The 24001-nt window shown below is 42.3% G+C and overlaps 3 protein-coding genes and 1 non-coding gene across 4 annotated transcripts in view; 3 read left to right on the top strand and 1 right to left on the bottom strand.

Annotated features, from left to right (window-relative positions):
• Positions 1 to 1399, top strand: part of grik4 (glutamate receptor, ionotropic, kainate 4) — a 161647-nt gene extending 160248 nt beyond the window's left edge. The window contains exon 19 of the mRNA XM_062386081.1: positions 700 to 1399. Within this exon, the coding sequence (XP_062242065.1) occupies positions 700 to 1089 (390 nt within the window). The 3' untranslated portion in view covers positions 1090 to 1399. The remainder of the gene's footprint in view (positions 1 to 699) is intronic.
• Positions 1400 to 6856: 5457 nt separating this feature from the next.
• Positions 6857 to 6929, top strand: trnat-agu (transfer RNA threonine (anticodon AGU)). Its single transcript has one exon. It is a non-coding gene; the product is annotated as a tRNA-Thr (tRNA).
• A 333-nt stretch (positions 6930 to 7262) lies between these two features.
• Positions 7263 to 10991, bottom strand: drc12 (dynein regulatory complex subunit 12 homolog). Its single transcript, XM_062385734.1, has 6 exons — positions 10745 to 10991; positions 10597 to 10665; positions 10171 to 10290; positions 9832 to 9924; positions 9589 to 9719; positions 7263 to 7775 (listed from the first exon to the last, which is right to left on the bottom strand). Exons 1-6 carry the CDS (start codon positions 10794 to 10796, stop codon positions 7647 to 7649), a joined length of 594 nt encoding a protein of 197 aa, XP_062241718.1. The 5' UTR covers positions 10797 to 10991; the 3' UTR covers positions 7263 to 7646.
• A 281-nt stretch (positions 10992 to 11272) lies between these two features.
• The window catches only part of cbl (Cbl proto-oncogene, E3 ubiquitin protein ligase), a 33852-nt gene continuing 21123 nt past the window's right edge, over positions 11273 to 24001 (top strand). The window contains exons 1-2 of the mRNA XM_062385733.1: positions 11273 to 12172; positions 17598 to 17845. Of these exons, the coding sequence (XP_062241717.1) occupies positions 12026 to 12172; positions 17598 to 17845 (395 nt within the window). The 5' untranslated portion in view covers positions 11273 to 12025. The remainder of the gene's footprint in view (positions 12173 to 17597; positions 17846 to 24001) is intronic.

Here is a 24001-nt window from a genome sequence, read left to right as displayed (position 1 = left end):
TGCAGAAAAATAATTTGTGTGTACTTGTGAACATATGACAGTTGGTGCTGCTGACTGAATTACAGGATCTGCCATTTATAAAGAATGGTATTAAATAAAAAGGAGGGGATCGCTCTTTTCTCTGCTCACCCTCTCTCTCACATACAAACACACTGACTGTCATGGTCAGCACCAGGAGGGATCCCATCTGCATCGGTGGTCTGTGACCGGCCATTAAGATTCTACCATCTTCACCAGGCAGGATTCAGCATAAACTTTGTAGATACCACTTTTGCTATACGTGTTAATGCAACAAAGCATACAGTTCTCTACTGCCGGGGTGTGGTCCCCCCCCAATCAGGACCACCCCCCCTAATCAAAATGAACACACGCCTGTTCACAATGACGTGTGAGATAAAATGTGTGTTTTGTGTCTGTGTGTGTCTGAAAAGTAAGTTTAAATTCGATATGCTCAGCATTTGTTCTTTATTTACTGCTGATTGTTGTGTCACTAGCCATCTCTTTGTTGTCCTCCTCTATCCAGAGATTATAAAGATAACCATAAATGTGTGTCTGTGTGTGTATGTTATCTGTCTGTGACGTCCATCAGTCTGTTCTGATCAAGTCAGTCAGTCAGTGAGTTGTCTGGCCTCTCTCCCTTTCTCTCCCTCTCTTATCCCCTTCTATCCTCTCTACTTCTCCCTGTGTGTGTGCTTGCAGCAGACCGTATGTGAGGAGATGGTGCGGGAGCTCCAGGGCATCGTCCTGTGTCGCGACAGCCTTCAGGTGAGGCGCAGGCGACCGTCTTCAGGGCTCAGGCCGCGGCCCTTACCCCTCGAGGAGCGCCGGGCGCGAGCCGCTGCCGTGAGCCTCAGCAATGGCAAGCTGTGCGGGGGCACCGGACTGCCTGAACCCCTCTCCCACAGACTGGCACAGGAGGCTGCCCTGGTTGCGAGGGGGTGCAGCCACATACGCATTTGCCCCGAGTGCCGACGCTTCCAGGGACTGAGGATGCGTCCCGGAGGGGCCACAGGGGCCCTGCCCTCTCCCACACACAGTGAGGAGAGCATAGAGTGGGACAAGACCACAAATAGCAGTGAACCTGAATAACACCCAGTGATTCCAGCAGGACTGACTCTCCAGGCAGACACCTCTCTACTTTCCAGGGATCAAAGATCAAGTAGTATTTTCATACAGCCATTTGGAGCTCGTCGTTAAAGGGCAGGACGATTCCCTGGACCTTTTTTTGCCCCAGAGGTAACCGCCAGCAGTCAGCTTTTGGAATCTCCTTGGTCGTAGGAAGAACTGATGAGTCTGTCTCATTGTGGTCTGTCCCTGTCGGCCCTCTGAACCGTATGAAACAGGACGGGCAAAAAACAGCCACAGGGCTTTTGTACTATGCAGTATTTTCAGTCATTTATCATTGTGCTGTTTCTTTATTTTCATTTTTAAATTATTTCTGTCCTCTGTTGGATTATCAGTATTGAATATTGTTATTCTATTGTTCTTTGGAAAAAAAAAAAAACAACCTTCAAAACAAGTTCCCTTTTTATATCAGACAATTTGCTGTGTGAACGTATATTGCCTCGGAAGAGCTGCGGAGATAAACAGACTAACGCAAGGTCATCCTTCGAATCCTTTTTATTTTGAAAGTGCCAAAAACAAGAAGTATTATCTTGTGGCTGAAGAAGAGCACGGCAGCCTTGAGAAGAAGACAAACTCAACTGAACCTAAAGCGAACTGAGTCGCAAAGATCCACAGACTTCTTTCATAATAGTGATACTCTAATACAAAAGTTTGAATTGTTGGTATCTCTGAAAGACAGCGATGCATATCCAGGGGTGTTGGCAGGTGCTCACTGACTGATTAAGGTGATCGAGGAGCTGAAAGAATGAAAACCTGCTGAAACGACGGCTACTCACATTCATCTCCTTCTTTCTCTGTCCTGACTTCACCTTCTCCTCCATCTGTCCTGCATCTTCAACCCATTTGCTGTCTCGCCACCTGTCCTCTTTATGATCTCTCGTTAGAAAATATACACACACTCTTCTGCGCCATATACACACTCTGCTAGGGATTAGAGGCAATTCTCTCCATCTCACTCATTCAACAATGGTTCAGGTTTCATGAGGACAAGTCTGTGTTCAAATGAAACCGAGCGAACATCCCAAACCAACCAAAAAGCATAAAGTCCCCGAGTTAATTTTTTATACCAGCAGTTGACTTAAGTTCTTAAATGTCAAGTCAGTTAAACTTTTATAGAATGTGATGTTTTACACACTGCTTCCAGGAGCATTTCAGTTCAGATCCGAGGCTGTCTTGCGTTTTCATAGTTTAATCCTTGCGAAAACCAAACATAGAATTTGTTTAATTGGGTCTTTAGACAGTGATTTTTCTTATATTGTTTTAATTAAGACTGATAAAGAGAAAGTCTGAATAATGTCTATCAGTTCATAAATGGTGATTACGGTATTTGAAGTTGAGCTGAAACTATTTAATGATTCTAGATTTAAATCCCTGTTTGAAATGTATTAACTCTATTTGGTTGTATGTAATGATTGAAAGAATAGTTGTCTTATTTCCTTTTATTTCCCCCCTAAATGTGAAAAATGAGAACAAGCTGCCAGCGCGTGTTTCCTTCCCTTCTGCTTCGACTGGGACATGTTCCGCGATATTTTCCCACTGAACCGACGACAGCTTGAAGGTGTTACTCTCTGATCGTCTGACTGTGGCACAGTTGGAATCAGCGGCCGTGCACCTGTCACCGCTGCTTCTTGCTATCTCGGATGTGTCCATCATTTTAAATCTGCCCATCAGGTTCTGTCAATCAACGTCCCTCAGAAATAGGCCACCGGCTCCACATGGCTCGAAGGAAACGCTGCAGTGTCTCTCAGCGTTCACGTCCTATCTCCGTCACGCAGGTTGCTCACGATTAGAAGTTCGGTTCATATGCTTTTTTAAAGGAACATCCTGGGGAAGGAGGGGTTGTTTAGAGGAGGTGACCACCCCCTGCTGATCAATCACCAATGTTTAAATGTGTTTATAGAAATAACATTTTGAATCAATTCTGTATCATTAATCAGTAATTTATAGATTTCCATGTATGTTTACATATATGTTTTGAAGAATTTCATAAGCACAGCAACGTCATTTTACCCAAACTGCTTCTTTTTCTGTTTTTGCGTTAATAGACAGAAGTGTTGTTTCAGAAGCTGGCGATCATGTGACACTGTGGTAGCTCAACCACTGACGGACCTGAACTGCAATACTGCGAGACTAGCACAATTGTACTGGCACAACTGATCACTCTGAACTGGGTGAAACAGTGGTACAGAGGTGGTACAGATGATGGATGGATAGCTCTGAAAAACTAGTGGAATTTCTATATGAGGGTTTTTTTGCCCCCGTTTTCAAGTTGCTAAAAAGTGTTTCAGGACTTCAAATTACTTTTCCACTCAGGTCTGAACTCCCACAAGGACACGCCAGCGTTTGGAACTTTTGATTCACCATAGAAACGAAAGGGACTAGCATAGGCTTTACATTATCAACTGCTGAAGAGCTAAACACACCAGTGCATCTAATCCTCCAGTAATGAGCTGCAGAAGGTTTGTTTACTCCGTGTGATCAACAGGGTTCCCCAGTAACGGTCCAAAGTGTTTTTTTCATTACGTTTACAGAGAGATACAGATCTACATGCCTATAATATTCATATGGATGTTATTACTTATCAGTTAATGTAAACTTTCTATATTTCTTTTCATAATAACTTGCCAAGCAGATCGGCCAAGAAAGAAAGAGCCACATTTCATTACCAGTTTTATAGAAGATGTTTCTATTAATTTCCTGAACGTCCGTGAGAAACTCATGCGAGCCACAAGGCTCCCCTGCACCTGATGCTAACTCCTTAAACACTGAAAACATTTACAGCGCTGCTAAATCAAGCGTAGTCACAATGAGATTGCCAATTACCTTGAAGGGATGAAGAGCAGTAGAGTAAGAATTAAAACAAATCCCTCGGAAACACTGGCCGACCTTCGCTGAAAGAGGTGGCAGCGCTCGGCTGCCATATTTTATCTGCTTTATTTTCTTACGTTGACATTTTTATTCCATTATAAATGCCTTTCTTAAAACAACCTCTATTCTGCGGGGCTCTGGGTTCGTCTCGTCCTCACTCTTGACGTATTTGGCCTTTCGAGCCGTTCAGATCTGTCATGCTAAATAGCTCCTGAGTGCACTTTGTCCCCCCCCCCCAGGTTGTAGTAATCAACAGGGAGGAATATTCAGACGGTACACCTGTTTTGTTGTGACATGCAGAGAAGCAGTACGAGGATGTATCGGTTCATAGCCGAGTAAACACGACAATAGTTGGGTGAACCCGGGGGGTGGTTCTGATTGGGTTCTCTCCCAGAACCGAATCAGCATCTGCACACGTGTGAATCCGTTAAACAGCTGAGAATCTGTGTGGGCGGGAAGTCTTAACGGAGGCTAATGAGCTTCACGACTCGCTGGTGCTTTATTCGCATCCTCTCACCCGTGGTCCATCTATCACTGTGATTTTTAGAGCTTATTTCTCTCTCTCCTCAGGATAATGAGTGAACGCCACGAAACACACCCTGAATATGATCATCAGTTTCAGACTGCCTCTCTCTCTCTCTCTCTCTCTCTCTCTCTCTCTCTCTCTCTCTCTCTCTCTCTCTCTGTCTCTCTCTGTCTCTCTCTCTCTCTCTGTCTCTCACTTTCTCTCTCTCTCTCTGTCTCTGTCTCTCGCCTTTGCTCGCTCTCTCTCTGAGTGCCTGTCTCAATCTCTCCCCTGCAGCATAAGAGATTACGTTTTTAGTACGTCACCAACTAGTCACTGCTTATCCACAACACACACACACACATATAAACTCACACACACACACACACACACACACATATAAACTCTCACCACCAACTGTGTGCCACTGCTGTGTCAAGTTTATTCCATCGTGCGCATGCTTCTCCTTCTGCCTCCGGTGCTCCAGGTCCATAAATTAAGTGCATCTCTACCCACCACTGCTGCTGTTGGATTTATGGAGCCCATGATGAGCGTTGAGTGCCTGCAGAGGTGTGTGAACATCTACTTCACTCCTCGAGCTTACCCAGTTGTAGCACCATAGCAATACCAATCTCCCCGCAGTTGATTGTTATTTTGTGAGGATTTAGGAATTACAGTGAACCGAGTCACAGTACAGCTCAGATCCCCTATACTTGAAGGGTAACTTTTCGTATCAGCCCATTTCACATAAGTACATTTTTCTTTCTTTGGCATAACAAGCCACATACAATTCAAATATTTTATTTTAGAGTTTCACAAGTTTTATGTCCAGTTAAAGGAAATCGAACGACACATGGCACCTGCAATGTTGAGACATGTTTAGAATACTGTGGTTGCATAACTGCATTCACTATTATGGTTGAATCTATTCATCCCATTCCTACTGCCAAAATCACATCCCTTTGTCATAAAACTGCTTTTTTGCCGACAGTGGATTTGTTTTCCCCGGGTTAACAGTGAGCATGTACACAATCGCCCCATTACAGCCACTAATGAGCACTGGATCAAAGATAGCGAGTGAAAGACAGAACAGACCATCGGCGGAAAACGACCTGATACACAGTGAGGCTGGTGCACATTTTTAAGTGAGAGCTTTCCTATTGATTTGCTGGCGATTCATTGCAAAAGGCTTGTTGTTGTTGTTGTGTGCTCAAAGAAAAGGTATTCAGGAGTGCAAGAATTCTCTCCAAGGTGAGACGCTGTCAGGGCTGTTATACAGCCTTTTGTTCACCGACAGTCGTTGTTGAACATATTGACCAAAACATCTTTACATTGTTTGTCTTTCAGAGAAATAAAATGGAGCTTCATTTACCGTGTGCTTTGTTCCCTCATTATTCATCTCCCCTTTGATTGATGGACCCAAGATGTTGTTGCATTGATTACCTTGTCTTGTGTATGTGTGTGGATGTGATTGTACTTGTATGTAATCTCTCTCCTGCACTTGACTCGGAGGGAAATCGCAGCACATTCAGCAGCAAAACAAAAGCAGCCAGCATTCACTGTGGAAATCAGTCAATGAATAACATCACCAGTTCTCTTGTAGATTAAACTGCCACAAAACTCAGTTCCGTTGAATGTCGTTCATCTTGGATTAAAGTTCAAGTTCACATCAGTCACTTTCTATGGAGTATTATATCTCAGAAAATACTGAAAGGCAAAGAATCAAATACGAATCAGTTCATGAATCATGTGCAACATGGACAAAACTGCGTTAATGCATCAGAATTAACAGTATAACAATGTTGATTTAAAAGAGGTGAAAAGGGCATTTTCCTGTGCAACAAGATAGATTTTCATGTTGCTGTAATTGTATTTCTAGAATTACCAAATACGTCTTTCACCACAGGTTACTGTAGGTTGTTATTTCAGTAATTTTACTGCATTATGAATAAAACACTTACGAGAACTGGTATAATTGCAGTCATCCCCTGAGCAAACAGAAACACGTAGAGAGGGTAAGGCAACCGCTCCTTGTGGTTTAAGGAGGAATTATTGTTTCTCAGATAAAGGCCTCTTTGGGTTCCTGTGTTAATTGGTCATTGAAGCATCTTAATCCCTGAGTATATGATTCATTACCTCAAAGATGAGAGCCTCAACATATTGCAGTGGTCCAAGAAAAAGACTTGAATGACAGCCTTGGAATAAAAAATCTGTTCATCCAGCACCATGAGGGGGAAATTGGGATTTATCGATGGTGTGCAGCTAAATCGTATTTCCTGCATCATTTACTTTTGCCTTACTGTAGTAATGGTCTATTGTGAGAGGACCTGATATTTTTCTTTACTTGTACTTTTTACCGGCGCCGTGGCTTAGTTGGTAAAGCGTCTGTCTAGTAAACAGAAGATCCTGGGTTCAATTCCCAGCGGTGCCTTTTCAGGTGAGGCGGTGGACTAGTGGCAGTAACTTGGACTATGGGCAGAAAGGTATCTGATTCGACTCCACGGAGAAACAACAACAGACGAACCTGGCATGAGTATATAAATAAAATGTATCGTATCTATATTTGCAGTGTGGTATTATTAACTGTAATATAGCAGTGGTGGTTATTCTGCTTACGTCAATATTTGGCTTCTGGTGCGCTCACTCGGAATAAAGTTTAATATGAGAAATGATATATACATTATGCTTTTTGCTGCCGGGCCTTTACTGGGATGTGTTATGTACAGTTCACTATGTTCTAATTCCACAGCATTTAACTGTAATCCCAATCCTCACATAATTTTATTCATCAAAAAATATATTGTGTCAAAAATAACATGGAAAAGCACATATTCACACCAAATTGAAGAACCTCAGTGTATGTATAGTATATGCACATATACTGGGCACCATCTCCACTACCTCAAACAGCCATTTGCTACATCTAGTGGGCATTCTACAACATTACAGACGCCTACATGGTGAACCACTGAATACATACTCAGTCTATTTTGTACTCTGGTGGTAAAATATAATGTTATATATAATAAGAACATCCATATCTGTCCTACATATTCTGGATTGGGACTAGCAAAGTTGAAAAACGATAAATTGAGCCAAACTCTCTCTATGAAGCGCTGCTGCTTTCTTTTGTGAGAAGCACCGTCTTTCAGAAGTCCAGTGCATTCAGGCCAAATTCAGAGAGCAGCCCCTGGTAGTTCTGATGCAAGGTGATGCCTGTGTCCTCCCGCCGCTGTCGAGCCTCAGAGAGCTGCGAGGTCAGACTGTCCAGAGTATCCTACAGAAAACAGCAGGGACAGAGACACAAGTTAAAGCTTCACCCAGTAGTCAAACAGTATATCCCTCCCACCTTTCACCACCTTTAACTCTGATGTATTTCAGGAGAGAGCTGATGGACAAGGGGCATAATTAGATTCTGTGTCATACTAGGAAAGAGAGAAATAATGATGATTATAAATTAACATCCGAGTGCTACAATTACAGGCTGACTGCTTAAACACTTACAGTATCTGAAAAGATCTGTTCACTAAACATTTTGCATTTACGGCAAATTACATCATTATGCCCTGAGGGAAAATACTGCTATTTCACAATCAGAATGTGTTTGAAACAAGAATATTCCTTTAGGTGAACATAACACTGTGCAATGTTATTGTGGCTATTATAAAGATGAGCACTTGTGCTCATTGCTTAGAAAGGTCCACCTCAGAGCCCCGTAGGGAAAGGAAATATGATCATTGAAGCAACAATAAAAGACCTTCCTATGCTTTATTTGGAATCATCTACATTACATCTTATTTGACTGATTTCTCAGCTGTGCTGCTGCTGCCAGATTCCTCCTCACATCTTACTATTTCCAAAGTGGGGTCAACATGCAGATTGATGTCATCTGGCTGTATAAAGACGGAACATCCTAAAACGTGATTGGAATAAGTCTATCTCTATATTGATGGTACAAATGTATGTTAACGTTTCGTTTCACGAAGCAATGATCCAAGTTGTAAACAGACTATTTCCCAGCAGCAGGAGAGCTAATAACAGCATTACATGTAATTATGTCGCTGTTTGACACAGGCTCTACTGGAGCTTAAGAATAAAATCTGATGACCCCCTGCTGTGCCCTGAGTGCCCCCATACACCAATCAGCCACAACATCAGAGTAGGTTTTCATTTTAATAGTTGATCAGCGTTGATGAGGGATTTTATATCTAACTTGAATGCATGACAGTAGGATCAAATTAGACACAGACTGCAGCAACTGCAATCATGAGTTTCTTGTTATTCTTCACACACATAAAAAACAAACTAGCCATCCAGTAGTGACTGGTTCAGCATTTATTAAGAAGGAGTCAAAGAAAGCTGTGAAGGAGCAGCACTCACAGAACTAGTAAGGCATAAACCTGCCTGTCACTTTACACAAATTAAGAATAATAACTCCACACCCCATCCGACCTGTTGTGCAGAGTGTGTGTGCTGCGTGGCCCAGCTGACACAAAGCTGGTCTCAGTGCACCGCTCCACTCGCCTCATGTTCACACAGACATGACCATTATGAAGAAATACTACTCCCTGTTTATTACTGCTGCGCAAAAACACAGATCGGGTTCACACGAGGCGGATCTCTGCACAGACGAGGGGAAATACTTTCACGAGAGTAACTATTGAAAACTAGATGAGGAATGGGGACTGTGGGAATGATGTTCATCCCAATTGGCTTAGCACATAACTATATGCAGGTCTACAGCACATTGGGCCTTAAAGATGACAAGTGAAAATGACAGAGTCGTGTTAGTAGCTGCTCCCTTACAGCTTTCTTTCAATCCTCTTTAGTACCTCTGCCAATTAGGTTATGTTTTTGTCTTTATTTGTTTGTTTGAAACTTGGTGGAAGGATGCTGTAACATGGTGCACATTAGGCTCAGGGGGCAGATCCGCTTTTTTTTTCACTTTCTCGAATGTGGGATGTTTTTTTAATGTTTTGTTGATTTGTAAGAGAATAATTCTTGGATCTTAATAAAAATGTTGGCCTTGGTGGAGGTATGTGCTCTACTGAGTGAAAGTTTAGTCTGAGTTGGTTTGCGTCGCAACTCACATGCAGGATCTTCTCATAGGCTGTTTCCATGTTGTCCAGTTTGTGTTGGAGCTCAGCGATGGTGGCATCCTTCTCCTGCTCCATCTGCTCCCTCTCTCTTTTCTCTTCCCTCAGTTCCTCCTGACACAGAGCTACAGGACAGACAAATGCATACAGAAGTGTCATCACTGTAAATTTGAGAACGTGGTACTCCTAGGTCTTTATTTACTCAAGAATACATATCAAAATGAGGCATATTCATACCGAGCTCTTCATTTAGCTGGCTGACCTCCGTCTCCAGCTCCTTCACCTTGTTAGTCAGTTCTGTCTGCATGGTTTTGTACTGGCGACTGATGTCTACAATGACATTTGTATTTCCATTTATATAAATATATATTCGACTTCCTTCATTGCTGATTCACTTGGTGAGGCTAATGCAGCAATCAGCTTAGGCAGCCGGCTAATTAGACCTTTTGTTCCACCAAAAATTACCATAACCTTAGCAAACAAGCCCCTTGTCCTCCCTCCCAGAGGGATCCATGCTGTATCTCAGGTTATTAAAAGAGAGGCTAATTGTTCATCCATGCCCCGTCTGTACCGTACTAGAGTTCACGTCCCTGTGGTCTTGTCGCTCGTGCTGCAGCTTCTGCTCCATGTCTCTCGCACGTCTCCTCAGGTCGATCCTGTCAGACTGGACCGTTCTCACAGACTCACACTGTACAGCTGTGGTGTAATCAGACAAACAACAATGACAACACTTTGTGAAAAGCACTCCTGTCACAGTTGTGTTGTTAATCTGAAGCCTCATTAGTAAAACATGGTGATGTATCTAATGAGCGTAAGTGCTAAATAAGTGTTAGGTATATCAGACATTTTTAAGACAGTACAGTGTGAATTAATACATTTTCAACATAAAGGGTTATTTATTTTAAACAAAGGTCGCCTACAGTGTGACTCTGAACGTTTCTCACAGTACAATGGTCTAAAGCACACACCATTAAATAAGTTAACTTTAAAATAGCTGCTCACCAATGTGATCCTGCAGGATGGCTACATCCAGAACGCTGCGTCTGTACTTTGCCTCCAAGTCATTGTCACCTGCAGCAAGACAACAAATACTTTTCAATTAGCGTCACAACAGAAAGAAAGAACTAAATCATCCTGTGAGGAAAATTACTTCTGTCCTGTTTCTTCTTTGGGATCTTTTTGGTCTTTTTCTTTGGAGACATGTTAGCGTGCTGTGTGGCTGCTCACTCCTCTGATTCCACACACAAACACACACACAGAGACACACACACAAACACACACACAGAGACACACACACACACACACCCTAACCACAGAGAGGGATGAGTCTTTGTTGCTGGGCACTGGCTGCCACAGTGAGTTGCCATGGCACCACCAGTCCATGTCGCTTAATTGATGGCTGATTGACTGGGACATCAGCCAATCGCAACTCGTCTAAGGGCCCCTCCCGCCTTCAGAAGCGCGTGCACACCCTGACACCGGTTCCGTCGTTTTTTGTGAGACTTGTCAAAGCGTCCGGTGTTGCCAGGGGCGACCGTGTCCCTGCGGGGGGGGGGGGGTCCCGAGCTGCGTTCAAAGCCTCCGCAACGTTCTGTGAATGCTGCGCACAGGCGGGGGCGCGCACCCAGCTACATTCATGGCTCGTGAACGCGCACAAGGAAGGCGTGGGGCGAACGGAAGGGGACGTACAGGAAAGGAAAGGGCCGCACACACACACGTCACGGGGGCAAACAGAGAAAGAAAAAAAACATATACTCTGAGCAATGTTCGATTCCCGTCATTATTTATTCACCATTGTTCCCGCGTGTGTCCGAGAATCTCTCGCAGTTTTCAGCGCCACTTCCTGTCCCCGGTCGCCGGCGAGCGCTCGCTGTCGTCAGGCTCGCAGCCCGCAGAGGAGGAGGGCTGACTCTGTCACACAGACACACAACTTCCCCTCCACACACGGCACCACGGGAGGACCGAGCGGCCACTGACGACTGGACGAGGGGGACCGAGGGCTTTCTGCACGGAGAGACGGTGCCATTGTCCTCCCGCTGAGGGCGAGTGGAGACAGGTCGGCTGCTCTGCTAATTAGCCTGCGTGGGTCCCCGCAGAGAGACCGAGCAGCTAGCTGCAGCACACAGCGGCTCCCAGGGTGCGTGGGACCGAGGTGCTGCTTCAGCCACAACCGGGACATTTATCTGGAAGACTCATGTTTGGGTTCATGATGGGAGCATTTGTCCAGTAGGCATCCCTCCCTCCCTCCCTCCCTCTTCCCCCCCAGTCGGACCGTGGCTCGGAGCCGCCGCTCGGGCGCTGTCCTCGCCGGGGGGTGCCCGATCACCGTCGCCCGGTCCAGCTAGCTCCAGGCGGCGGTTCGGTCCCCCCTGACCCCTGCCTCGCCTCGCCTGTCCTCTGCCGCTCTGGCCGACCCTAGCCGAGCCCGAACATGGCAGGCAACCTGAAGAAAGGCGGGGGGCTCATCGGAATGATGAAGGATGCCTTCCAGCCCCACCATCACCACCTCCACTCCCATCACCAGCCCGGGGCCGTGGACAAAAAGACGGTGGAGAAATGCTGGAAGCTGATGGACAAGGTTTGTGTGGATCGCCGTTAACTAGCCATTAACCAGTCGTTAATGTAAGCCGCAGCGTTGGGTGCCTTGGGCGACTGCTAGCTAACCACAGCTAACTAGCGATGAGCTAGCTAATCATCGCCTGCTGCAGGTCTGTTGTAGCTAACGTGAAGTTGGCTAGTCAGCTGGTACAAAGACTTGGTTAGCCACCGTTAGCCAATTTACAAAACATAAACTTTACCAGTCGGTACAATAAGTCACAGACCACCTCACACACTTAAAAACACAGACCTTTAAAACAGCGAGACATTAACGCTAGCCCCGTGGAGCGAGAGAGACTTTCCACAGCACATCTGTTTGCTGCTGCTGTGCCACTCTCTTGCTAACTTGTCGTCACGTCGTGCTACAGCCAACTTGTAACTTGTTGGAGCACATCTCAATGTTTGGATGCATGGCAAACATCAATTACAGAAACAAAGACTTGAGTTACATGGAGTTTAGCCCAGGAACAGTCCCTCCTGTGTGTTGTTGTCGAAATACAGTCAACTGTCTGTCAGCTGCTGGAAACTGTTACAAGTCAAGCGTAAAGGAAACGAGTTCTTTTAACCAGGCCAGTTGTGCTGTTTCACAGGAGAGACTCATTTCACAGCTTCACGTCTGAGTCTGTAGCAGTTTGACCCTCAGCTTCCTGTAGATTCACACAGCAGCAGCAGAAGTCTGAGGAGGAAGACAGGACACTCTTTTGTGTCGCCTTCCTCTTTGAGGCCTTAGCCCAAGATCTGATGTTAAATCATTTTCTAAAGCTATTATTAAGAAACCACAAACCCAGTTAAATTTGTTTTGCCCCATTAGCATCTGTAGACCTGACAGGAGCCACCCTGCAAAGTCGGTCTGTATCCTTTGTTCCCAGTGACTGTTCAAAACCCTAAACAGAGTTTTTGTGTCTCTCTGTGCCCAGACAAGATGACTGCACCACTGACCTCATGCCACTTAAACCACCTGCACAGACACATTAGCTTGTGCAGATTACAGAGTGAGAATAATTTACCATATTCATTTGAACCAGTAAAATGGGTGAAGGACCAGCGATCTAAAGAAAAAACTGTATCTTACCTTTTTTAGTAAAGGCGATAAGACCAAAAGTAGCTCAACCAGATTGTTGAAAATAGCTGCAGAAACACTGGTCAGCGCCATCTCAAGGGAAACCACAGCCCAGCATATATACCGTAGATCTACACTTAAAAAGTAAAAAAATAGTTTCTCTTTGAAAACACCTCCCACACAGTAAGTTAATTTTTATCAGAGGCATTAGGTTAAATTTTGTCTTCAGTGCCTTCATGCCTCCATGATCAGCATAACACAGCTTAATTATTGAAACGTTGTGTGCAATCTTTTGACTTGAACAATGCCCTGACAAAATATGTGTTCCTAGTTTAGGAATCTGACTCAAGTTTAAACAGACAATTACACTTTACAGCTATAAAAGTTTAACCATTGCATGGTACATGACTGACTCTGCCGTGCGTGCTACATGCTTCAGGCTAATTGTTCATTATTTGACCAAAACCGGAATATTCTTGTGGAAAATCCTCACTATCAGCCCAATACTGGCTCAGGTAACTTTGCTTATTTGGCTTATTTCAGCGATCTTGGAGCTAATCAGCATTGAATTCCAGTTAAAATGCTGCTCAGAGATGATATGGATGATAGCAGTTTTGTGCTGCAGTGTGACCGTGTGAAATTCGATACAATACCTCTACCCGTATATCATCGTATTCAGTTTGTCTTTTTAGTTGTTTTTTTTCTTCCTTGCAGCAGGTAAAATAATGAAAGAATCCGTTTTAATTTTTAAATTCTAGCAATTACATTGTCTGGCTGTCAAATTCTGTTCTGTTTTCTTGTGTAGCACTTATTTTTGTCCTTTGATTTATGTCTTTTGTGACTAAATAGTTGTAGTAAGACAGTAGTCAACATCTTATCTCAAACATAGCTCTAATCTACTGAGTGTTAACGCCAAATACAACTTTGATGGTGCTTAAAAAGTGGTCTCAAGAAAAACGGTGTCCTCAGACTTTCTTAATAAAAAAAAAGATTAACATTGTGAAATCCCAAAAAAACATTAGATTAATGAACTAATAGTTCAGTTTCCAGGAACAATCTTTGAGCTCTGCAGAAAGAGGAAGCACACAATTGCCCTTTTACAGTGAAAGTTGAGACAAAAAGTACAACTTGAACTTGTTGTTTAAAAACTTCCAGAAGAGAAAAAGATTAGTGGAATGCAGTTTAGCTGGGAAGCACCCAACATTTTTACTTCAAGGCAGTGGTCTTGATGTACACTGACGTACAAAGGTACTCGGTTGTTGTGGCCTTGCATGCATGTACATGTGCTTGCCTGAAGTTTGGGTATAAGTTGGTGTGGTAGATGATATTGTTAGAGGCAAAACCTTGGCAACAGTCTTATCTGTTCTCAGACATATCCAGTGTAAGAAGAATAGTAAGGAATGAGGACACAGTGTTGGTGATATCACTGGAGTCATGTCAGCTTCGTCAATGTAGTCAAATAAAACATTGGCCCTTATCCAAATATCAACCACAAACAAATTATGTAAAATTCCTAGAGGCACACAGTACTTCTGAGTACAGTTGAGAAGATGTTCCAATGCATCTTTAGGCTGTTCTCTGTCCTTCAGTTGCATCATAGGTTTACTGATTGATTAAATAGATGTAATCAAGTGGTCATTGTTAACTTTACCTGGTCAGTCTAATGCTGAATGCACTTTGGATCCTTATGACCTCTATTGATAAATACTAGTTTTAATCTTTCCCGGTTCTTAAAATCGCCATATTAGCTTTTGTATCTTTCAATCCATTGTTATAATGACGTCTTATTATTCTTGATGTTGAAAACTATGAATTTTTAAAAATAAATTAAGTGTTGGGTGGAGCTGATAGGTTGGTTGATTGGTGTCAGTAGGAAGCAGAGCCTCAATTCTCACACGCTGATGAAACCTGTCATGCTAAAAATGCTCTCATGTTGTGGAAGCAACCCAGCTGAAAATATCCCACCAGTCAAATGTGACCTTGTTCTTTTGGAGAGGAATTTGATACAGTGATGATGAACTTCCTGGTCCAAGTGCAGTGGCCCATATACAAAGTGGGATCAAATGTATGTGTTGCACTCTCACTCAAGCATGTTTTTTTTTAATGTCATCTACTATAAAGCACCAACCAATGATGCTTTTCATAATTTGAGGTGGTTTTCTTATTGATTTGGTTGAAAAATGTCGGAAAACTTGGACCATACTCAACACAATTTCATAAGCATTTAGATGACACCACCAAATGGCTTATTCTGAGATTCAATTGCAATTACATAAGCCCAAGAAGAACAGATCAAGTAGCTGGAACTAAAGACGATTAGCATTACTCTTAATGGAGGTGAGGAAACTAAGAAAAACAGATGAATTATAACAAATAATTGTTGAATATAGATATAGTTTGACTTCTGACGCGTGTACGATTTTGTTACGTCTACAATAAACCATGTTACCATTCCACAGATTCATACGTCTGCAGGATATTTATTCACGCATTAAAAGGAAAATTGTTTCTCTATTGATGATAATTGATAAAGCGATGTGGTCCCAGACTTACTTCAATTATAGACTGACTGAAGTTCTTTTGAAGTCTCATTTTCCCATAATGACAAACCGATGGCTTCCAAAACGAAAGCAGCAAGGACATTCTAAGCAACATTCTTGTGATGCTATCCCGGCCATATTTCCCCTCAGACATGATCAGTTGACAATGTCCATATCCTGCGGTTGACGTGCAATTGTTTAATTATCAATGAGGCTAAGAGCTGAGCTCCATATCAGCACTGTTTCATATCAGTGCGTGAGACCCCTGACTGCTTGAGAAGCGTTGTGTAGTTTATTTTGTATCACTGTGATCACATCAGTGCCTGTAGACTTGAGTCCAGTAGTGAGTACGACAGCAGCCATGTCCAGACAGAGTGTTGTAGGCTTCCCATCAGTGTGTTTTGAAATGGTCATCGCAGTGACTCAGATGCAGTGCAGCGGTCCAGTGAGACGGGTGAGGAAAGGTTGAACATTACTGAGGAGGAAACATACCCACATTTCCCATGGTCTGACCATTGACAAGGGAATTGCTACTTGATTTTTGAAACCATCTAATAGAATGAAGTTTTCCAGAATTATATAATTCTCTCTCTATTGTGTCAGTGATTAATATTTTTCAGACTGTTTGACATGAGTCTTTTTTTCTGAGTTTTCTATGTATTTTGTTAGATGAGCCCTTTTGTCAACGAAACACCATCTGCTAGAAGCCAACTTTTTTTTTGTGACTCACTGACTCTCGGCTATCATGTGCTTCAGCAGTGTAAAACCCCCCCCCCTGACTGAAGACTGTTATATGCTGTGAGAACACTGGCAGGTCGCTGGCAGGCTGGCAGGTCGGTTATTGACAGAAAGTGACGCTGATCTATTGTCTGGTCTGACCAAATGAACGTGTTGATTACGCTCCTGTGTCCCTTTTTATTTTTATAGACAACTTTATTAATTGATGGCTATAGGACATGAAGAGGATTCCAACCCGACCCTGCATTTAAAAAGTTTCATTTGCGACATGTCACTATAATTGAAGCTCATTTCCACGTTGTCAGTATCACGCTCAGCTCCAAGGCTGTTTGCAAAGCAGACGTAATCTATTGTTGAGTTTAGAGAATTAGTGTTAAAGGCAGAAGTGATTATAAGATAATTGCAAAGGGGAAGTCTAAACATATCAACGGCTTCTCTAAAAATGCTTAAGGAGAGGAGTGGAGGTCGACCTGTCAGTCTAGACTTTGTAGATGTGAAATAAGTTGCGATCATTCCTGTGCTCATTCACAATAAGTCGTCTGTATAGTAAATGAATAAGAAATGGAAGTAATTAGCTTCACAGAGAGAACAAACGTTTGCATGGTGAATGCAGGTGTGTCGTCACCCTCTTTCACATCCGTATTCTTCTTTTCTAAATAAAAAATATTATTGGGAAGGTGGTAATATACCTCTTGATGCTATAAAAGATTAATTTTGACTATTCTGTTACATAACTTGCCACACTCTGAAAGCTTCAAGCTTGACAGGGCTTTTAAGGGCTTTCTTTTGGTCTTCAACTTTGTTGGCATTTTCTATTCTGCATACCTTGAACAATGTTGTGCACTAAAGATAAGTGCTTTAAAACTGAAAAGAGCTGTTCCCAGCAAAGCTTCCTCTTATTAATGCACAGAATGAACAGTCGTAGTGACACTTGTCTGACTTTCTGTCGCTGTCACTCTCTGTTAACCTCTCTCTTAACACTATCTATCTAACACATCTTCTGTCTAACACATCTTTTTCCACCTCTCGTCAGTAACCTTATCTTTTCACATCCTCTCTTTCTGCAGGTGGTGCGTCTGTGCCAAAACCCCAAATTGGCCCTGAAGAACAGCCCCCCTTACATCCTGGATCTGCTGCCTGACACCTACCAGCACCTGCGCACCATCTTGTCTCGCTACGAGGGCAAAATGGAGACTTTAGGGGACAACGAGTACTTCCGGGTCTTCATGGAGAACCTAACAAAAAAGACCAAGCAGACAATCAGCTTGTTCAAGGAGGGCAAAGAGCGCATGTATGAGGAAAACTCTCAACCCAGGTGAGTTAAGTGGATAAAAATATGGCAACTAAGACATGGTGTCAAAAACAACTCATTTCTGTTTCTCTGTTCCCTTCTCAAACTTTATTCCTGTGTTTTTGTTTCGATTTATTTCCTCAATGAGTTCAGTCTGAAACAGGGTCATTTCAGGTGTGAAGATTTTAGACCAGTCTGAATAATTATGACTGCTGGTGCAGAGAGAACAATTGCATCCATTCCTAGTCCCCAGTTGGTTATAGCTCAAGATGTGTGAAAACAAGAGGAGAGAGGTGTTGTGGTTTCATCATGTGAGCAAATGTGGTCAGAATGGCGCTTAATCTACAGCTGCCTGTCACTTCAGTTTTGTGTAGAGATTACCATCTGCTTGAACATTTTCTCTTCTTTTGTGTCTTACAAAGACAGGCTTCTTCCCCATCGCTTTCTGTCCTAATACATTCAGTTGTCTTTATTCATCCCACTGACACATTTATTAAAAGTGAAGTGTAGTCTGCATTAAAGTGTGGAGAGACTTGTGTAAGTTTAATTAACACGACATTGCCCTTGTTGTCAGGGTTAAAAAAAATAACAAAGACGAGAGAACCTACAGAAGACCTCCAGACAGAACAGCTTTTAAGGTGCTGTTGTTAATGATTAGGTTCTCTGAGGTGCAGACAATTAGTTGGATGGAGCTGTTCTTACCTCCAGTGTTTATATCACCACAGATGCCTGTTGATTAACTGTTCAAATGTTTTCCTACATAGCTGTAACAGGCATCATAAAGTCAGTTTTTAAAGACATGGTCTCCATTAGGGTTTCTCGAGAGACTGTTTTTTGCAAGACGTTGTGCACCAATATCAAATATTATTCCAGGAAGGGCTCTGGACGTGAACTGTCTCTGGATCAGTTGTTTCTCGGGCGGACAGTGATTAAGATAGCTTACCAAAGATTTGAAAATATAATAACCTTTGTGTTGTCAGACAGAATATGTGTCTAACATGCACTGATCTCCAGAGATTCTCAGCACTTTCTCCGAGGAGTTGCACGAGTGAAAGCTAATTTCCCTGTGAGAGCCTTCGGATTATATGATGACTCTCGCCACCTGGCCCACGAGTACAAAGCCTGTAGAAATTCAAGCGTGAATCCGATGTGAGAACACAGCAGGGGCTCCCCCGCTGTGATCAGCGCGAGCAAACAGGGGGGTTGATGACGCTTCAAAAATGTGACGCAAAAATGATAAAACGGAAAAAGAAAACATATCTCCTAGGGAAAAAGCGCTGTCATACACAAAGAAGACACAGAGGAAGATGTCTAAAGAGTTTGTGGTGATTCGAGTTAACACCGGGGTCTGTGTGTTGTCAATAGAGTCACGTGATCTCCACAGCGGAGTTAATATGTTACTTCCTGCCTCTGCCGGCTGCTCCACGTCTCTCCTGAATAAGATGGAGAAAGTATTGCTGTTGTGAACGCGTCGGAGCAGAGAACCTCCAACTGCGTTGTGCATGTGTGAAAAGCAAACTTTGGGTGAAGTCTGGACCCAAATCTCGAGACTTTATCCTCAGGTCACGTCTAAAGACAGCTTTAGGTGCTGCTGTCTGCAGAAGGGTTTGAATTGGTCAGTTGGACAACGACACAGGGCTGATGTGGAAATGAGTGGACAGACCTGCCTCAGGGGAGACGTTAATAGCAATATAAGAGCCTGAAAATGGTTTTATTCATTTGCCAAGCCTAGCGTTTTTAATGACATCCTGGACAAACCGGATAAAAAACCTTTTCCTCAGCTTTGTTTATTACTGGGTTGTTTTGCTGTGCAGCATCTTGGTTTCGATATTTTGTCTGTGTTGCAGAACTATTGATGTACTGTGAGATGACATAAATACTGTTTTCTTACAATTTTCATCATATTAAATATAAGATTAAAGGAAATATGCAACTTTATACCTCATTATTGTTATTTAAATATCGCTGGACGATATGGCCAAAACTGATATAAAAATCTTCAGTTGATATTGATATTTGTGTTACGTTTTAGAAAATTCTTTCTTTAGAGATTAAAGACAGATTTTTGCTCCTGAGTGAAGGTTGTGGTTTTTGAAATCTTTCTATTGAGCAGAGAATTGCAATCACTTGGCAAGACTTTTTTACAAATCTGAGCTAGATCAATTACACATAAGAAATGTATTAATATATATTAGACCTTTGCTATATCACTTTTTATAAAATTATATAATAATAATATAAGAAACAGTTTCTTTACCCAGCCCTGTATTTGAGCCACCATGAGGTCTTTGGAAGGGACAACTCATGTTCTTGATGAATAAATTGATGCATAAGCATAGTACAGCTGATAACTGTAGGATGTATGAGGTAATTCAGTTCATCCCTATGGAGCAGGTAAATTGGTCATGAGCTAATGTTTCCTGTAATTATTTCAGCAGTGAGGCTGAACATGTCCATCTGTGTGTGATGTCACACCTGCTTGTATGCACATCGGTGGAGTAATGGCTGAAAATAACCTTGGAATTGTTATGGACAGTGTTATTCATGCTCGCCTTGTCATTGAAGCCCTCAACACATGAAGGACACCGTACACTCTGATAGCCATAAGTATTAAATGTCGAAGATTGAAATGCCACAACAGAAAAATTACTTTCACCTTTTTATCGAGCATAAATAAAAATGGGTAATATAAAATAATGAGCCCATATTGAAACTCAAGACTTTCTGGAGCAGAACTCCACAGTTGTGTCAATCAGGAAGTGAAGTTGTACCTTGTAATCTTTCCTCCTTTTCAACGAGTTTGACTTGGCCAAATTGAGAATATCTCTCAACTCAGAACTCTTCACCGATAAACAACGATACCACACAGCTGCCTGTTACCAAGGTGTGGACATGCAGGTTTACAGGACACTAAATAAACACAGTATAAAGACAAACTGGAGGGACCATAAAATCCTGTGGGAAGCTCTCAGGATTATTGGACAAGAAGATTATCAACTTGTTTTAGGTGTGCTTTACCATATGTATTCTTATTTAAATATGAGTATGAATATATACATTGGCCTCACACCCAATAAAAGGCAGTTACTTATTGATTTGAAGTAAAAAGAATTGCATGTCAAATAAATTAATTGTGAAAAGGGAAATTTGTAATGAAGTATTTGCACAAATGTCCCCAAATTTTGTCCAAATGAATGAGACACTGCTGGGGTAATGTGGGTGTTAATGAGGTGCTCATCTATCAGGTCTGTTCTTGAAATTATAATGTTTATTACCCCAAAATATGACAAATAACAAAATATTAACCTTAATTTATTCATACTCTTCACATCACATGAGGTACAGACTTCATGGAGGAACAGTGGTTGCAGAAGTGTCAGGAGGATACCCTCATATGGTAATTCAGGACGCAGTCGTACCAATTGTTTGTGTGACACTCAGCCTCAGTAGTAGTTTCAGGAATAATGGTAATGTACAGAAAAGGCTTCACAACTGTGTTAATGCATAGCCTAACAGGATTAACTAGAAACCATTCAGCCTTGCGTGTAACAATCACTTCACTGTGGATGTCAGGGCTCACTTTGTTTCATACCAGCCCCAGTCAGCTGCACACTGTGTAGAAAGCATAAGTCACAGTGGTTCTGATCTGTCGCGAATATTAATAAACCATGTGGAAATTTCAGCATCAATTGGTCAAACAGCCAAAATAAGAGTGACCACAGACAAATGTGACCCAGGGACCTGACCCATGACAGCAATTCAGTGAAGGAGCCCTTAGGTTTCAAGCTATAGAGTCTTACTATTGCAGCAGTACAAACTCTGGAGACAGCATGCTTCTCTTCTTGAGAAAAGCTGTAACAGCCTCCAAGGTTTTCTTTTGACCTGTCTGAGAAAATGTGGTTATAGTTTTATTTTGACGGTCCTAGGTGACACATCCTCTTGACGTTGGTTAGTTCCTCCGTGAGAGTGATCTCACGAATCGACCATAACGGTTATCTTGCAGACAGAAAAACCTCACTAAGGGCAACATGAAAGCAGAAGCAGCCTCTATCTCATCAACCGCTGCATGTACCTCCCTGAAGTTATTATTAGTCATTTTAACCAATTCCCTGTGAAATTCATTTTCTTCATCACCTCATTGCAACAAGAGACTGTGCGAAAACAAATCCCTGGTTGAAGCAGAGGAAATGCAGACATTACACACAAAGACTACTATTGTCTTGTTGGAGACGGCAGTGATACTAACCAATGAGTATCAGCCCAATTAAGAATGCTATAGAATCAACCGATGACATTGAGCCACGAGAGCGAATAGTTAGGCTGCAGCTGAACTCGGCACATGGCTCAGACAGAAAAGTCAAACTGTAAATCTGCCTGACGAACGAGTCATCACGCTGCTTTCATTATATCCTTCGATTCAGCCTGAATTCAAATTTGACACTACCGACCGCTATTGTTTTCACCACAGTGACTTCAGTAAGTATCAGTGCTTGATAGTTAATCACTTAAATGATGATAATCAACACTCTGCCTTGGCTTAATGGCTATTTTCAAGTCGGAGGGAAAGATCCCAGTGTGTCATGGGAGCCCCTGGATGCAGCGTGGGTGGATACGCTATTGTGATGCCGCACAGACTTCTCCACATTATCCCCCCCAGAGGTTTAGATCCTCTATTTATCCAGCCCCCACTTCCATATGAATCACTTCGATTGTTTAGCTTTTGAGATGAAGTGGAGCTGATGTAGTGCAGTATAACCTTGGGTTTGTTTTTTTAGAGCAACAGTCTGATAAGCGGGTCTTGATCTTAGCAGCAGCTGGGTTGTGTGGGTACGAGGCGTCATGTTTTCACATCCTGACAGAGGGGAGAGAAGGAATGGCTGACTTTCTTAATGGAGTGTATATATAAGTAAGTCTATTGTGAGACTTAATTATTCACACTAACAGCCCATGTTCAGTCAGAATCCACACAGCACAGTCAGCACTTCCTCTTTGTTTGCTTCACATACTTCCTCTTCTGGCTTACACAGAACACGCCAAGACTTTTTCTGGCCTCAGCGTTGACAGAGATCCACACAGGAATGAGTTCTTATTTTTGTTTATTTTTTCAACACATTTTCTTCTACTTTTCAGTCAAATGTTAAACCTTTGCTGAAAAGACAATAACAAGCAGAACAAAGTCAACCACAGGTTAAAATCTTGCAAAATGCTTAATATTTGTTCGGTCAGTGTTGAAGCTGAAAACATTAATGGATGCATTTATTAATTAATTGTTAAATAATTCAATAATCAATCTTTTTAGTCAGTTCTCAACCAAACATGTTTTGTTGTTTCAGATCCAGGATAAGAAATAAAGGATGCAGTGACATTTTTTTTATTCATCCTCAAATTATGTTTTTAAATGTATATGATTAACTAATTACATTTAATATGTTTATATTTTAATGTGGTCTGTACATTTTTATATTAATAAGGCAAGGTTTGGCTGCCTCACTTGTCTGTAAGCCATGAAGGAGAAAATAATAGGCTTTGGTGTTTGACTAAAACTTAAGGGACTTGTAACTGTGATCTCTTAATGAAATGGTTTGCTGCTTAGTTTTGTTTAATTGCTCTGTGTTGATAAATGACTGTGCTGTCCTCCTGAGCTTCTTCTTTGTGTTTAACACTGCCACTTTATCTGTAGCCACTTCATGCACTCGTACGAGACCTTGATGTTCAAGTTAAACAGTGCACATTCTGCAGCATCTGAGCAGAGTAATACAGTGGACGGGTTGATCAATGTGTCCTCTCAAAACCCCTTTAACTCTCCTCTAACCGGATACAGCTTTGACCTCTCTGTGAGAGACTGTTTGATCATCTTGATGGGCTAAGCTGCCTTCACATCCTGACCACTGTCGATAGGTCCAGCTGGTCACAGGAAGTGGTGGGCTTATAGCCTGGAGGGTGATGCATTTGCATTGTGGGACAGCCTACGCTGCAAAAAGGGATAAACCTGGAGGCTAATAATCTTTTGTATATCGTATTTATAGTATGGCTGTATATCTTTTACTGTCTAATTTGACTCATATCTAATCTTAAAGCACCTTAGCTCTAGCTCATGAAAAGCATTATGGCTGTTGGCATTGTTTTAAAGCTCTTTTAAGCAATAATTCACTGAGTGCTGCCGCGATTTCACATCAAGAA

Source organism: Platichthys flesus, chromosome 4 (genome assembly GCF_949316205.1).
Source record: "Platichthys flesus chromosome 4, fPlaFle2.1, whole genome shotgun sequence".
Taxonomy (NCBI): domain Eukaryota; kingdom Metazoa; phylum Chordata; class Actinopteri; order Pleuronectiformes; family Pleuronectidae; genus Platichthys; species Platichthys flesus.
This window is presented reverse-complemented; position numbering and strand designations above follow the sequence as displayed.